General features: G+C 35.5%; 1 protein-coding gene across 6 annotated transcripts in view; it reads left to right on the forward strand.

Annotated features, from left to right (window-relative positions):
* LOC148949130 (uncharacterized) overlaps nt 1-14448 on the forward strand; it is a 173066-nt gene that overhangs the window by 137679 nt on the left and 20939 nt on the right. For 3 of the 6 annotated variants that reach the window (XM_089093189.1, XM_089093188.1, XM_089093192.1), the window contains one exon: nt 3739-3861. In XM_089093189.1, the coding sequence (XP_088949315.1) occupies nt 3819-3861 (43 nt within the window). In that variant the 5' untranslated portion in view covers nt 3739-3818. Of the gene's footprint in view, nt 1-198; nt 370-3738; nt 3862-14448 lie in introns of all 6 variants that reach the window. The other 3 variants (XM_089093190.1, XM_089093191.1, XM_089093193.1) reach the window with 2 other exon arrangements.

Raw genomic sequence — 14448 nt, forward strand, 5'->3', positions numbered from 1 at the left:
GGGAAAGTGGTAGAGAAACAGATTTTTATCCGATGTTGATAATATTGTAATTGTTGTATTGTCAGTGAAGAAAAGGAGATTGATTTTGTATATGGACTATGTTTGACTGATGGTTTTAGCAATGATATATGTACATGTTAAGTGATATATAGGAAAAAAGAAAACCTGCTATAAAGAAAGATTGCCTGTTCTTTTTAGATTGAAGCTGATATGAATTAATAATTGCTGTATTAAAAGTAGTTGCAGCTAATGGTGATGTGCTGAGAAGGAAGAAAATTAGTCATATTGAAAGAAGTCTCAACTGACGTTGCTGTTAAGAGGAGACTCAAATCTCTCAGATAAGATCACTAGTAATTAGTTGCTTCTAAAGTAAGCTTAATTAGCAAATAAAAGTAGTACCACAAGGTTCCTTATTTGGTAAATTTGCAGTTGACTACATAATTTATCTAGGATGAAAGTGAATCACTTGATAATTTATAAAGGAGCCAATATTATGTTCTAACCACTTTTCATGTTTTATTTATCAGACATCAGGTATACCCTCATTGTTACCCAATTCTAAATTCATTTCCAATTATATGCCTAGACTATATTCATAGTTCTATTTTTTCACTCAGGTGAAAATTAAGTTAATGGGTAAAATTCTAGACAACCTACTTTTTGCTATCTTGCAAGGGGGTTAGGCTAGGCAAATAAAATTTTCAGGGATGGATCTACAGACTAAAGTATGTCTCAGGAAGGTTTTTTGAAGTACCTACCTCCACTCCTTCTCCATCTAGAGGACAATGACCTTTGATGACCTTTAAAATTTTTTGTGGTATAAAAGTGAAACCTCAGATCTACTTAAATGAAGTACAAGAAAAGTATTTTCAGCTTCACAACTTTACTCAATCCCAATTTATAAGGTTTCAAAAATCTACAAATACATTTCCTAAATTTTTAAAAAAAGCATTCATATGGCTTAAAATTCCACTCAAATTATAGGAATAGTATTTTCAAAACTAAAACCAGAGAAAAAGAAACTGAAAATTGAGGTATAATGTTGTTTTGTAAGAATTATAATTGTATAGATATGTCAAGTAGGCAAATTCCTAAGGCTTAGAAATCAGAATAGCTAAAAGTAGCTCATGTAGAATTTTACCCAATAATATTCTTGTTTGCTTTTATTTTGTAAGAACATATAGCTTATTTTATGCTCTTTCCAAACATCATATTCATGTATGTGCCAATGCAACCTCCTCCCCTTAATGGTCCCAGATATAACCCAGCCTAGGATTTAAACAACAGTAAAAAAGCAAAGAAATAATAAAAATCTTGTTTAAAAATGTATTTTTTAAATAATCATTTTTAGATAATATATTCATACTGTGTATGAAGACCTTTTGAGGAATCAGTTCACGGGTTGCTAGGACTTTAACAATAAAAGTTGAAAAAAGAATGAATGTACTAGTTATGATCAAGTATTGTATTATTCATGCTTAGGGTACATAAAGACGTTTGAGATAAATTTTCCAGTTATTAAAAATTAAACCTAGGTGAAAAATCAAACTTGTGTTGTGTGGACCTAAAAAAAAAGGACAATAATGAATTTGAGTGTTTCCCAGGAATGGTTTCAATTTTGGGCATTGGAACCTTTGACCACTAGAGTTGGGGTTTTGATCCTTTTGGTTGTATATAGGCGGGGGAAAGGACAAGGATGTTGGGTGGTGATGAATCGGAAAGGTGGTCGTAGTTTCCATCTGGCAGCAAGGGAGAACAAGCAGTGTTAATTATAGAATAGTTTGCCCATGCAAGATCTCTCAAACTAGAGTTGCACTTCTAGGGTAACTACAAGGGATACAATGCATTTTTTTTTTCAGGGGCAGGGTAAGGATAAGTTGACTCAGGTGTGGTCTTGAGTGGCAAGGAGATGGAAAACCAGGAAGGTGGTGGAGGATCGAGGGAATATAGGAGGAGGAACAGGGTTTATTTTGACCAAAGAAAGATGAAGCCATGAAACAGCAGGCGATTGCCTGGTAGACAGGTGAAGATAGGAGTTGTGAGAGAGGAAAAATTTGGTAGAAATATGGGAAAGAAGAAACCACAGGAGATTCTGAACAGGGTAAAGTTGTTGTCAAAGGTGAGCTGGCTGGTTGGGTTTAGCTGGAGGAGATGGGTATTGAGGGGTGTTTAATATGAAAAGAATGTATTCCAGAATGGTCTGCAAGAATTGAGGCCTTCCAATGTCAGGTCAATCACTGGTAATGACAAGTGCCACCCAAGATTAGATATTTCTTTTGTGCTTGCAATTTGTTTTCTTTTATAGAGTAGGAGAGATAGAGAGGGCATGGATATGCAGATTAGCACACCCAAAACAATGCCTGCTTGGTGCTAACTTACATACGCAAAATGGTCAAAGTTATACTTTGCTTTAAAACACTGGTGAAAGAGTAACAGGCTACTCCAATTGGCTGTCTCTATTCTAGCACACATTTTGGTCCCTGCATAGAACCAAGAGCTGCAACTTGCACCTCTTAGCTGCATTAAATGTTACTTGTAATCTACACTCTGGATAATATTGCTTTAGTTTCACCATTTGGTTTGGCAAAAGTCAATTTTCACTCAAAGTTGCTACTAAAATTGCAATGAACTTCTACCAACTACACAATCAAATAAAAACAAAAAATGCTCTCTCTCATCATTTGTAAAAAAAAAAAAATCAAAATAAATTAAATCCCCCCCACACCAGAAAAACCTTAATTAAAAAAAATGAATATACTATATTTTGAAACAGAATACACCATGAAAGAGAAAGTGTTACTTTTCATCTTTTTTAGTTAGGGGCTTGAAATTTTTTTGTGCAGCTCTTCAACAGAATTTGACAGTGTATTTTTGCTTGGAACTGGATCTCTTTTTGAGTGTAAAATTATTCAAATTTATCTATGCTATTAACTTTTGATAAGTGCCTTTAAGCTGAACGTATTTTATATATTTGGAATCCGTTTAAATCCTCATTTCTCCATCTTGTATTTCTATTAGTTAGTAGTTACATCATTCTACCAATATATTGTCTGAAAGCTAAGATAGCTGAGAATGCCATCATCCATAGCCTAAAAAGTGTATGGAATGTAAACAGCAGTTCAGTGGCTTTTTTCAAGATAGAGCTTCATAAACATAAACATTTTGGACATGATTATCTGGCTAATGGATTGGTTATAATGTTTTGTCCTAGGTGATTGGATGGATGAGTAAGGTCAATACCTTGTTCAAGTGTTCATTAATCTTAATTACTAAATTAGGAAAACAGTTTTTTTTAAACAAATAATTATCTTTAATATATTATAAGTTTTAACCTATCTGAATGAAACTTTCAGTAATCAGCCTGTGACTCAGATTGTAGCCCTGAAAAAAATCTTTAAATGTACTCCTTCCTCCTCTAATAATTGACTCCCCCTTCCAAGAGGTTACCTTTGAGTGAAAATCTCTCAGATACCTAATGAATTCCCTGTGGGATATCCTTGTTTAGATCAAAGAATATCAGTGCTTGCTGTTTTTGTTGTATTTGAAATTCTCCCCCGGTCCCTAATTAATGTTCTGTACACTAATGAAAGTAAAATAGATTTCGCTTTTATGAAAAGAAATATAAAGCAATGCAGCAAGAATATTATAACGTTATGAATTTATATTTTCTCTTTTCTTGTGTTTTTTATCTTCTATAAGACATATTAAATATAAGATATTAAAACTATAAATTTCCAGAATTTCAAGATCTCAAATTATGAGGGGAATAACGTAGTTGAAGAAGAGCTAACTCAGTTTTTAGCTTAATTGAAGGAACTATGGATGTAGCCAATTGTTTGCGCCATACTACTGTGAAGCAAGGTAAATTAAAACTTCAAAATTTCTTGCCAAATAATAATTGAAATTTGTAATTTATTGACAGAAAGGATCAATCCGATCTTGACAGCATTCCCTATCCCAATCAAATGTTACAATAGAGTGGCATAACTTCGAGACCAAGATATATTTTGCTGGAACATGCAATGTGTCCATTTAGCTTCATTTCAGACAATATTTCTCTGGTACCTGGCCTTGGGGCATTTACTGCATTAAACCTATTTCTGCGTAATACTTTCTGCCAAATTATTTATCCCACATGAAAATGATAGGGAAAGATAACCCAACTGTACTTCTGGGCCGAGAGATGGGATACCTGCAATATTCCCATTTCTTGCACTTTCAGAGACAAACATATCATAGATTCATAGCATTTATTAACGCTAAAGTAAATAAACTATTTCCTTGTTGTGCAAATTACAATTTCCATGTTTTTATTCCCTCCCCCTTTATTTTTCTGTCCAGTAAATATTTCCGGACAGACATTATGCAAAAGGAAGCTGAAATCTCTATCTTTTACTGATAAATGTATAATTTTTCATAAAATCTTAAACGTATTTTGTAACACATTTTTCAAACTAAGCTACTTTTTAAGACATTATTAAACAAATTCTTTAGACAGTTTTGGAGAGTAGAGAAGATCAGAAACGTCTTTAAAAAACTATGAAGGTTGGAATAACCTGTGAAGAAGACCAAAAACGTCAGAGAAAACCACATCAACTACTAAGATAGTAACCTTATTCCTTGAGCCGTTTATCCATGTTTCATCTTTAATTGACATCGGTGTTCGTTCTTCATTTGATTTTTCCATGGGGTGGGACCCAAGAAAACAGATTCAGGGTTTGCTCAGATATTCACCTGATTTCCCTGTTACCACGGATCCTTGCAATTTTTGCCACGAATAATTTTAAGTTATACCATGGGGCAAGCCGTTTTTTAATTCAAATATGGATATGTTTTCATTGTTGGAGGTTAAAAGACTAATTGAGCGAGAGAAAATAAGTGCCGATTCCAATGCAGTGTAAGAACATCGAATTTAGCTATAGGATAAAGGTTCGGAGGGAATAGGCGGTGACTGGTAATGGGAGAAACTATATCCTAGGGATCCAAGTTAGGAAAGGCAAAACCTCAGCAAAGGGATCACCACACGCCCACCAGTTTTGAGTTGAGGGAACTGGCTGCCATACATGGCTTCTCAAATGGGATCCTCCCCAAGGGACTCTTCCCCCTCCAATGAGGCCAATTACCACTTCTGGTTGATAGGAACAATCCCAGATCCCTTCCCAAGCTTTTTCAGTTCAACCTGAAATTCAATACCTCCTGACTCTTTAAAAACCCGTTGTTTTCCATTTGATACTATTTTTTTTATCATTACCAGTTTTTCCCAATGGGTCCAAGACCCCCTTGTTCACCCTAAGCTTTTTTCTTGCCGAAATTTTGCAATCCTAAAATCGTGCTCTTTGCGATCACAGACTGAATCTGCAAATTATGACTCTTTTATTCATTTCTTTTTTCTTGCAGTTTTTTTTTTTTTTGTCGCAGTGTTAAGTAAATCATGTATTGCTTTAGAATCTTATGAAGAAAAGCGTGCATTCCAAATTTCTTTTTAATCGCCTTTGGAAAGCTAAGTGTCTCATTTTTATGATTACTAGTCGGTGCCTCCTTTCTTGTGTGTGTCCTGAAGTTTGTTATTTTCTACGAAGTTAGCAGAAAAATCGTATCTCATTTTCTGTACAAGTTGGCTCAGCCAATTCAGCACCCCCCGCGTTTATAAAGTTGTTTTTAGAGATAGGTGATTCCTGATATCTCCAAAGTTCCCTCCTATGAATTTACTGCCAGAGTGGGTACTAATCCTACCTTTATTGTCTTCCTTCCTAACCCTGTTTTTTTGGCAATTTCTATTCTAATCAAAGCTCACGGACATGGGTGTTTATCTCCATAATAACATACTGTTGTAATCGTATCCCTATTATTTATCAATGTTCTATTAATTAGGTCAGTTCGTCCAATTAAACCAATCCTGTAAATATTCTCTATTGGGGGGGGGATTATTTGGAATAAAATCGTAAAATAATACTAACTTAAAACATAACAGAAAAAGTTGTATTATTAAATGGACCTATTGCTGAAATAATAAAAAAAAAAATACGGTACATTAAAAGCGTATATAATAATTATTTAAAAGGGCTTATCTCGGCGAGTATAATGTCCCAACATGAAGCAAACGCTTTCTGTGTCATGATTATCCAAAAAACGTGTGAATGCGGATCTTTCTAGTGTGAATGCACAATATGAGCTGGTTAAAATTTTATGGGGATTGATTATTTATAGCCATCGGACTATTGCTGAAGGTCAACAATGCTTTTTACTTCATAAAAAAATGGGCAAAAGTTACAGTTTTTGACTGTTACTTTTGAAAAAAGGGAACCTTATTTTTTGGTTAAAGATTTCAGAGCTATGAAATTTGCTGATAATGCATATATTTTTAGTGGGGGTTCTAGGCATCAATATCTTGTAAATTTTACTAAAACAGGAAAAACACCAGAAACACATATGTTCCTCTGAAGTATGTCGAGCCAGTGCTTATTCGAATTGTATATCCGCCGAGGAAAAGAATTTTTTCTTCAAAATAAAGTGATTCTAGTTTGTTTGTTCTTCGAATCCCCTTCAGGGTTCTCAGGATGGGGACTTAATGCATCAAAATTATGTAAATTTTATTAAAGCTGGAAAAAAAAAGCAAAATTGCATAGGTTTCTTCGAAGTACCTCAAGCCTGTGCTCATGCGAGTGGGACCTGAGCACAGTAGGAATGAGTGTCCCAAGGGCATTCATTCAATCGTTTATCTTCTTTACAACGGTGGGATGGGGGGGGGGTTATAATCCTGTTGTTGTTGTTTTTTTGGGGGGTGGGGAATATAGCAATATCATATAAATTTTACTAAATGAGGAAAAAAGTACAAAATCACTTGTATTTTGTGAAGTACCTCAAGACTATCCTTATTCGAGTGGGATATTCCCCGAGGACTCTCATTCAATTGTTTATTTTCTTTAAATGGGGTTCAGAGTACAGAATATGCAGATTAAACACGCGTGTGATTATCTTCTGTAATCCGACTCAACCCGTTATATAATATGGGCCACGTAAGAGTTCATTGCTACCAATAGGTAACATTGGGGGAGGCACTTGGTACCGGACACGATCATTCTCAGAGAGCACTCCCTACCGAAACCTTATGGCTTAGTGGAATAGATGGCAGCAGTAGAGGTTCTCAGCTCTAGATGTTGACCCATTATTACTTCTTCTTACACAATGACCCAACCTTCATAATAGCTTTTTCACAATTATGCATCACTAAACAGGATTTCGTGAACTATCTATCTTGTATTGTCTATGTGAATTTTGAGGAACATCTACGCCACCATGCAATGTTTTTTACTCTACAAAAGGGAAGTTCATAATACAGTTTTTGATAACCATAAATTGATGAGCTATCTCAGAATTTTAGGTCGATAGCAACTTGGTCCTCATTGGGTCAAAATCAGAGTTTGGTGCCACAAAATAACAGATAACTCCACTTTCTCGTAATAAAATCTTCTTGGCCACTTAGAAAGGGCACTATAGCTTTTAACTTTATTTATTTAAAAAAATATGGGTATGATCGTGATTTCATTGATTGTCAGCTGACGATATAAGACTAGTTTACAGATCTTCCTTGAAGTTCAACGACTCAAAAGAGGTACAACGCATTTTTGACAAAAAAGTGGGCATGATCTAGGTATCATTGATTGTCCGCTGATTATATAAAACTAGTTTAAAGATCTTCCTTTAAGTACAATGACTCAAAAGTAGTACAACGCATTAATTGACAAAAATGTAAGCATGATCGTGATTTCATTGATTGTCAGCCGATGATATAAAACTAGTTTGAAGATCTTCCTTTAAGTACAACGACTCAAAAGAAGTACAACGCATTTATTGGCAGAAAATGTGGGGCATGATCGTGATTTCATTGTTTGTCAGCTGATTATATAAGACTAGTTTAAAGATCTTCCTTGAAGTACAACGACTCAAAAAAGGTACATCGCATTTATTGACAAAAAATGTGGGTATGATGCAATTCATTGATTCTCAGGTGATTATATAAAACTAGTTTAAAGATCTTCCGTTAAATACAACGACTCAAAAGAAGTAAAAAGAATCTTAAGAGGTACAACGACCTTCCTTGAAGTAAAAAGAATCATAAGAGGTACAACGTATTTATCGACCAAAAATTTGGGCATGATCATGATTTCACTGATTTTGAGGTGATGATATAAGAAGATTTTTAATATCTTCCTTGAATTACAACGACTCAAAAGAGGTGCAACGCATTTATTGACAAAAATTTGGATCTAGGTTTCATTGATTGTCAGCTGATTATATAAAACTAGTTTAAAGATATTTTTTGAAGTACAACGACTCAAAAGAGGTACAGTGCATTTCTTGACAAAAATATATGGGCATGATCGTGATTTCATTGATTGTCAGCTGATGATATAAAACTAGTTTAAAGATCTTCCTTGAAGTACAACGACTCAAAATAGGTACAACGCATTTACTGACAAAAATTGTGGGCATGATCGCGATTTCATTTATTGTCAGCTGATGATAAAAGACGAGTTTAAAGATATTCCTTGAATTACAATGATTCAAAGAGGTACATGCACTTAATGACGAAAAATATATAGGCATGGTCGTGATTTCATTGGTTGTCAGCTGATGATATAAGACTAATTTAAAGATCTCTCTTCAAGTAAAACGGCTGAAAAAAGGTACAACGCATTTATTGACCAAAAATGGGGGCTATTCATGATTTCATTGATTGTCAGCTGATTATATAAAACTAGTTGATCGCATGATCGCAATTTCATTGATTGTCAGCTGATGATAAAAGACTAGTTTAAAGATATTCCTAGAATTACAACGACTCAAAAGAGGTACAACGCATTTATGGACAAAAATATGGGCATGCTCGTGATTTCATTGATTGTCAGCTGATTCTATAAAACTAGTTTAAAGATCTTCCTTGAAGCGCAACGACTCCAAAGAGGTACAATGCATTTATTGACAAAAAATGTTGGCATGATCATGATTTAATTGATTGTCAGCTGATGATAAAAGACTAATTTAAAGATATTCTTTGAATTACAACGATTCAAAAGTGGTACAACGCATTTATTGACAAAAATATATGGGCATGATCGTGATTTCATTGATTGTCAGCTGATTATATAAAACTAGTTTAAAGAAAATCCTTGCAGTACAACGACTGAAAAGAGGTACAATGTCTTTATCAGAGGCAACGCTGTAGCATTGCCTATAGTAAAGGCCATACGGCTCCAATATTTTATTACTTATTATTTTTTTTCCCCAGAGGCACTTCATATGGAAGGGGTCGTCGTAGAAGCTTCAAAGGGGGCTCATTCGATTGGAAATCGAGAGTTCTAGTGCCCTTTTTAATAGTCGAAATTGATTGGAGGGCAACTAGCCCCTCACGCCCATCATTCCCCCAAATACATCCAATCAAAATTTTGAGATAGCCATTTTTTCAGCGTAGTTGGTTTCCAGATAGAAAATATATTTTCGAGGTGGACACTCCCTCACAACCCTCAGGGCAAGGGTTTTAAGTCATGCCCTGGGGGCATATAAGGTTTTAATAGGCGTTGTCGTAGAAACTTCAAAACAGGCTCAATCGATGAGAAATTAAAGGGCTAGTGCCCTTTTTAATAGTCGAAAGTGATTGGAGTGTAACTAGCCCCCCTCCCCCCCCCCCCACGCCCATCATTTCGCCAAACACATCCAATCAAAATTTTGAGATAGCCATTTTGTTCAGCATAGTTGATTTCCAGATAGAAAATATATTTTTGAGGAGGACACTCCCCCACAACCCTCAGGGCAAGGGTTTTAAGTTATACCCTGGGGGCATATAAGGTTTTTATAGAACGCGTTGTCGTAGAAACTTCAAAACAGGCTCAATCGATTGGAAATTAAAGGACTAGCTCCCTTTTTAATAGTCGAAAGTGATTGGAGTGTAACTAACCCCCCTCCCCCAAGCCCATCATTTCCCCAAACACATCCAATCAAAATTTTGAGATAGCCATTTTGTTCAGCGTAGTTGATTTCCAGATAGAAAATATATTTTGAGGAGGACACTCCCCCACAACCCTCAGGGCAATGGTTACAAGCTAGGCCCTGGGGGCATATAAGGTTTTATAAAAGGCGTTGTCGTAGAAACTTCGAAACAGGCTCATTCTATTGGAAATAAAAGGTGCTAGTGCCCTTTTAAATAGTCGAAAATGATTGGAGGGCAACTAGCCCCCCCCTCCCAAACCCGTCATTTCCCCAAGAACCTCCGATCAAAATTTGAGATGGCCATTCTGTTCAGTAGAGTCTAGTTCCCGATGGAAAATTTAATTTTGAGAAGGGCACTCCCCCACAATCATCAGGACAAGAGTTTTAAGTTACACCCTTGGGGTAGACAAGGTTTTTATATAAGGTGCTGTCGCAAAAACTTCAAAACAGGCTCATTCGATTGGAAATTAAAGGGCTAGTGCCCTTTTTAATAGTCGAAAGTGATCTGAAGGCAACTAACCCCCCTCTCACGCCCACCTTTTCCCCAAACACATCTAATCAAAATTTTGAGACAGCCCTTTTATTCAACGTAGTGTTAAGTCCTGGAAATTAGGTCTTTGAGGATGACAACTCCCCCACAGCCCTCAGGGCAAGAGTTATAATTTAAGGATTCATTTCCCCAAACACATCCAATCAAAATTTTGAGATTGCCATTTTGTTCAGCGTAGTTGAATTCCAGATAGAATATATTTTTGAGGAGGACACTCCCCCACAACCCTCAGGGGAAGGGTTTTTAGTTATACCCTGGGGGCATATAAGGTTTTTATAGAAGGCGTTGTCGTAGAAACTTCACAAAAAGGCTCATTCGATTGGAAATTCAAAAAGCTAGCGCCCTTTTTAATAGTCGAAAGTGATTGAAGGGCAACTAGCCCCCCCACGCCCATTATTCCCCCAAACTCATCCAATCAAAATTTTGAGATAGCCATTTTGTCCAGCGTAGTTGATTCCATATAGAAAATACGTTATTGAGGAGGACACTCCCCCACAACCCTCAGGGCAAGGGTTTCAAGATATGCCCTTTGGGCATATAAGGTTTTTATAGAAGGAGTTTTTGTAGAAACTTCAAAACAGGCTCATTCGATTGGAAATTAAAGGGCTAGTGCCCTTTTTAATAGTCGAAAGTGATTTGAGGGCAACTAACCCCCCTCTCACGCGCACCTTTTCCCCAAACACATCCAATCAAAATTTTGAGACAGCCATTTTTTTGAACGTAGTTTTAAGTTCTGGAAATCTGGAAATTAGGTCTTTGAGGATGACAACTCCCCCACAGCCCTCAGGGCAAGAGTTGTAATTTAAGGATTCATTTCCCCAAACACATCTAATCAAAATTTTGAGATTGCCATTTTGTTCAACTTAGTAGATTTCCAGATAGAATATATTTTTGAGGAGGACACTCCCCCACAACCCTCAGGGGAAGGGTTTTAAGTTATACTCTGGGGGCATATAAGGTTTTTATAGAATGCGTTGTCGTAGAAACTTCACAAAAAGGCCCATTCGATTGGAAATTCAAAAAGCTAGCGCCCTTTTTAATGGTCGAAAGTGATTGAAGGGCAACTAGCCCCCCCACGCCCATTATTCCCCCAAACGCATCCAATCAAAATTTTGAGAGAGCCATTTTTTTCAGCTTAGTTGATATACTGATAAAAAATATGTTTTTGAGGAGGACACTCCTCCACAACCCTCAGGGCAAGGGTTTCGAGTTATGTCCTGGGGGCATATAAGGTTTTTATAGAAGGCATTGTCGTAGAAACTTCAAACAGGCTCATTCGATTGGAAATTAAAGGGCTAGTACCCTTTTAATAGTCGAAAGTTATTGGAGTGCAACTAGCCCCCCCCCCCCCCGCCGATCATTTCCCCAAACACATCCAATCAAAATTTTGAGATAGCCATTTTGTCCAGCGTAGTTGATTCCATATAGAAAATACGTTTTTGAGGCGGACACTCCCCCACAACCCTCAGGGCAAGGGTTTCAAGATATGCCCTTTGGGCATATAAGGTTTTTATAGAAGGAGTTTTTGTAGAAACTTCAAAACAGGCTCATTCGATTGGAAATTGAAGGGCTATTGCCCTTTTAATAGCCGAAAGTGATTTGAGAGCAACTAACCCCCCTCTCACGCCCACCTTTTCCCCAAACACATCCAATCAAAATTTTGAGACAGCCATTTTATTAAATATAGTTTTAAGTTCTGGAAATTAGGTCTTTGAGGATGACAGTTCCCCTACAGCCACAGTTTTTGTCAAAGAGGTAATCGTATAGACTTTGAAAAAAGCCTCATTCGATTTAAATTGAAAGTTCTAGATCCGTTTTTTAAAGTCGATAATAATCAGACAGTAAGCACCCCCCCCCCCCCCATGTCATAAAAACTTGAAACTTTTTGCAATCAAAAACAAACAAAAATTAATTTAAAAAACTTTCCGAAAAATAAGTTTTTAGAAGAAAAGTAAAGGCCATTTTAAACTTAAGCTCAGGAGATATAAATACCTGTTAAAATTCAAACTCAAAACGACCAGAAATTACTATTAAAGAATAAATGAAACGCAAAACGAACAGAAATTAAATAAACAATCATTGCAAAAAACATGCAATAAGTAATAATATAAAAGAATAAATAGATCTTAAAGCGAGTAATGCTTGGATTGAATATGAAAATCAAGCTTAAAACGAAAAAAAATATTTTGCTATTGAAGTATAAATGAAACTTAAAACGAACAGAAATTAAATAAACAATCAATGCAAACAAACATACAATATTTATTAATGTAAATGAATAAATAAATCTTAAAACGAGTGAAACTTAAATTAAATATCCAAATCAAGTTTGAATTGAATAAAAATAACTACAAACAAGAGTTTGGGTATCGCCTCACTGCAGAAGCCATAAAACCTACTGCGATATTCCTTGAATTAGAACGACTCAAAAGAGGTACAATGTCTTTATTGACAAAAAATGTGGGCATGATATTCATTTCATTAATTGTCAGCTGATGATAAAAGACTAGTTTAAAGATATTCCTTGAATTACAACGACTCAAAAGAGGTACAACGCATTTATTGACAAAAATGTGTGCATGATCGTGATTTCATTGATTGTCAGCTGATTATATAAAACTAGTTTAAAGATATTCCTTGAAGTACAACGACTGAAAAGAGGTACAATGTATTTATTGACAAAAATGTGGCCATGATCGTGATTTCATTGATTGTCAGCTGATGGTAAAAGACTAGTTTAAAGATATTCTTTGAAGTACAACGACTCAAAAGAGGTACAACGCATTTATTGACAAAAATATGGGCATGATCTTGATTTCATTAATTGTCAGCTGATTATATGAAACTAGTTTAAAGATATTCCTTGAAGTACAACGAATGAAAAGAAGTACAACGCATTTATTGACAAAAATATATGGGCGTGGTCGTGATTTCATTGATTGTCAGCTGATTATATAAAACTAGTTTAAGGATCTTCCTTTAAGTACAGCGCCCCAAAGAAGTACAGCGCATTTATTGACAAAAAATGTGGGCATGATCGTGATTTCATTTATTGTCAGCTGGTTATATAAAACTAGTTTAAAGATCTTCCTTGAACTACAACGACTCAAAAGAGGTACAACGCATTTATTGACAAAAATGTGGGCATGATCGTGATTTTATTGATTGTCAGCTGATTATATAAAATTAGTTTAAAGATATTCCTTGAAGTACAACGACTGAAGAGGTACAATGTCTTTATTGACAAAAGATATGGGCATGATCGTAATTTCATTGATTTTCAGCTGATGATAAAAGACTAGTTTAAAGATATTCTTTGAATTACAATGATTCAAAAAGGTACACGCACTTAATGACAAAAAATATATAGGCATGGTCGTGATTTCATTGGTTGTCAGCTGATGATATAAGACTAGTTTAAAGATCTTTCTTGAAGTACAACGACTAAAAAGAGGTACAACGCATTTATTGACAAAATATATGAGCATGATCTTGATTTCATTGATTGACAGCTGATTATATAAAACTAGTTTAAAGATCTTCCTTGAAGCGCAACGACTCCAAAGAGGTACAACGCATTTATTGACAAAAAAAGTAGGCATGATCGTGATTTAATTTATTGTCAGCTGGTGATATAAAACTAGTTTAACGATCTTTCTTTAAGAACAACGACTCAAAAGAGGTACAGCACATTTATTGACAAAAATATATGGGCATGATCGTAATTTCATTGATTGTCAGCTGATAATAAAAGACTAGTTTAAAGATATTCCTTGAATTAGAACGACTCAAAAGAGGTACAATGTCTTTATTGACAAAAAATGTGGGCATGATCTTCATTTCATTAATTGTCAGCTGATGATAAAAGACTAGTTTAAAGATATCCCTTGAATTACAACGACTCAAAAGAG

Source organism: Artemia sp. Qi Xiang Cuo, chromosome 8 (assembly GCF_049724085.1).
Source record: "Artemia sp. Qi Xiang Cuo chromosome 8, ASM4972408v1, whole genome shotgun sequence".
NCBI lineage: Eukaryota > Metazoa > Arthropoda > Branchiopoda > Anostraca > Artemiidae > Artemia > Artemia sp. Qi Xiang Cuo.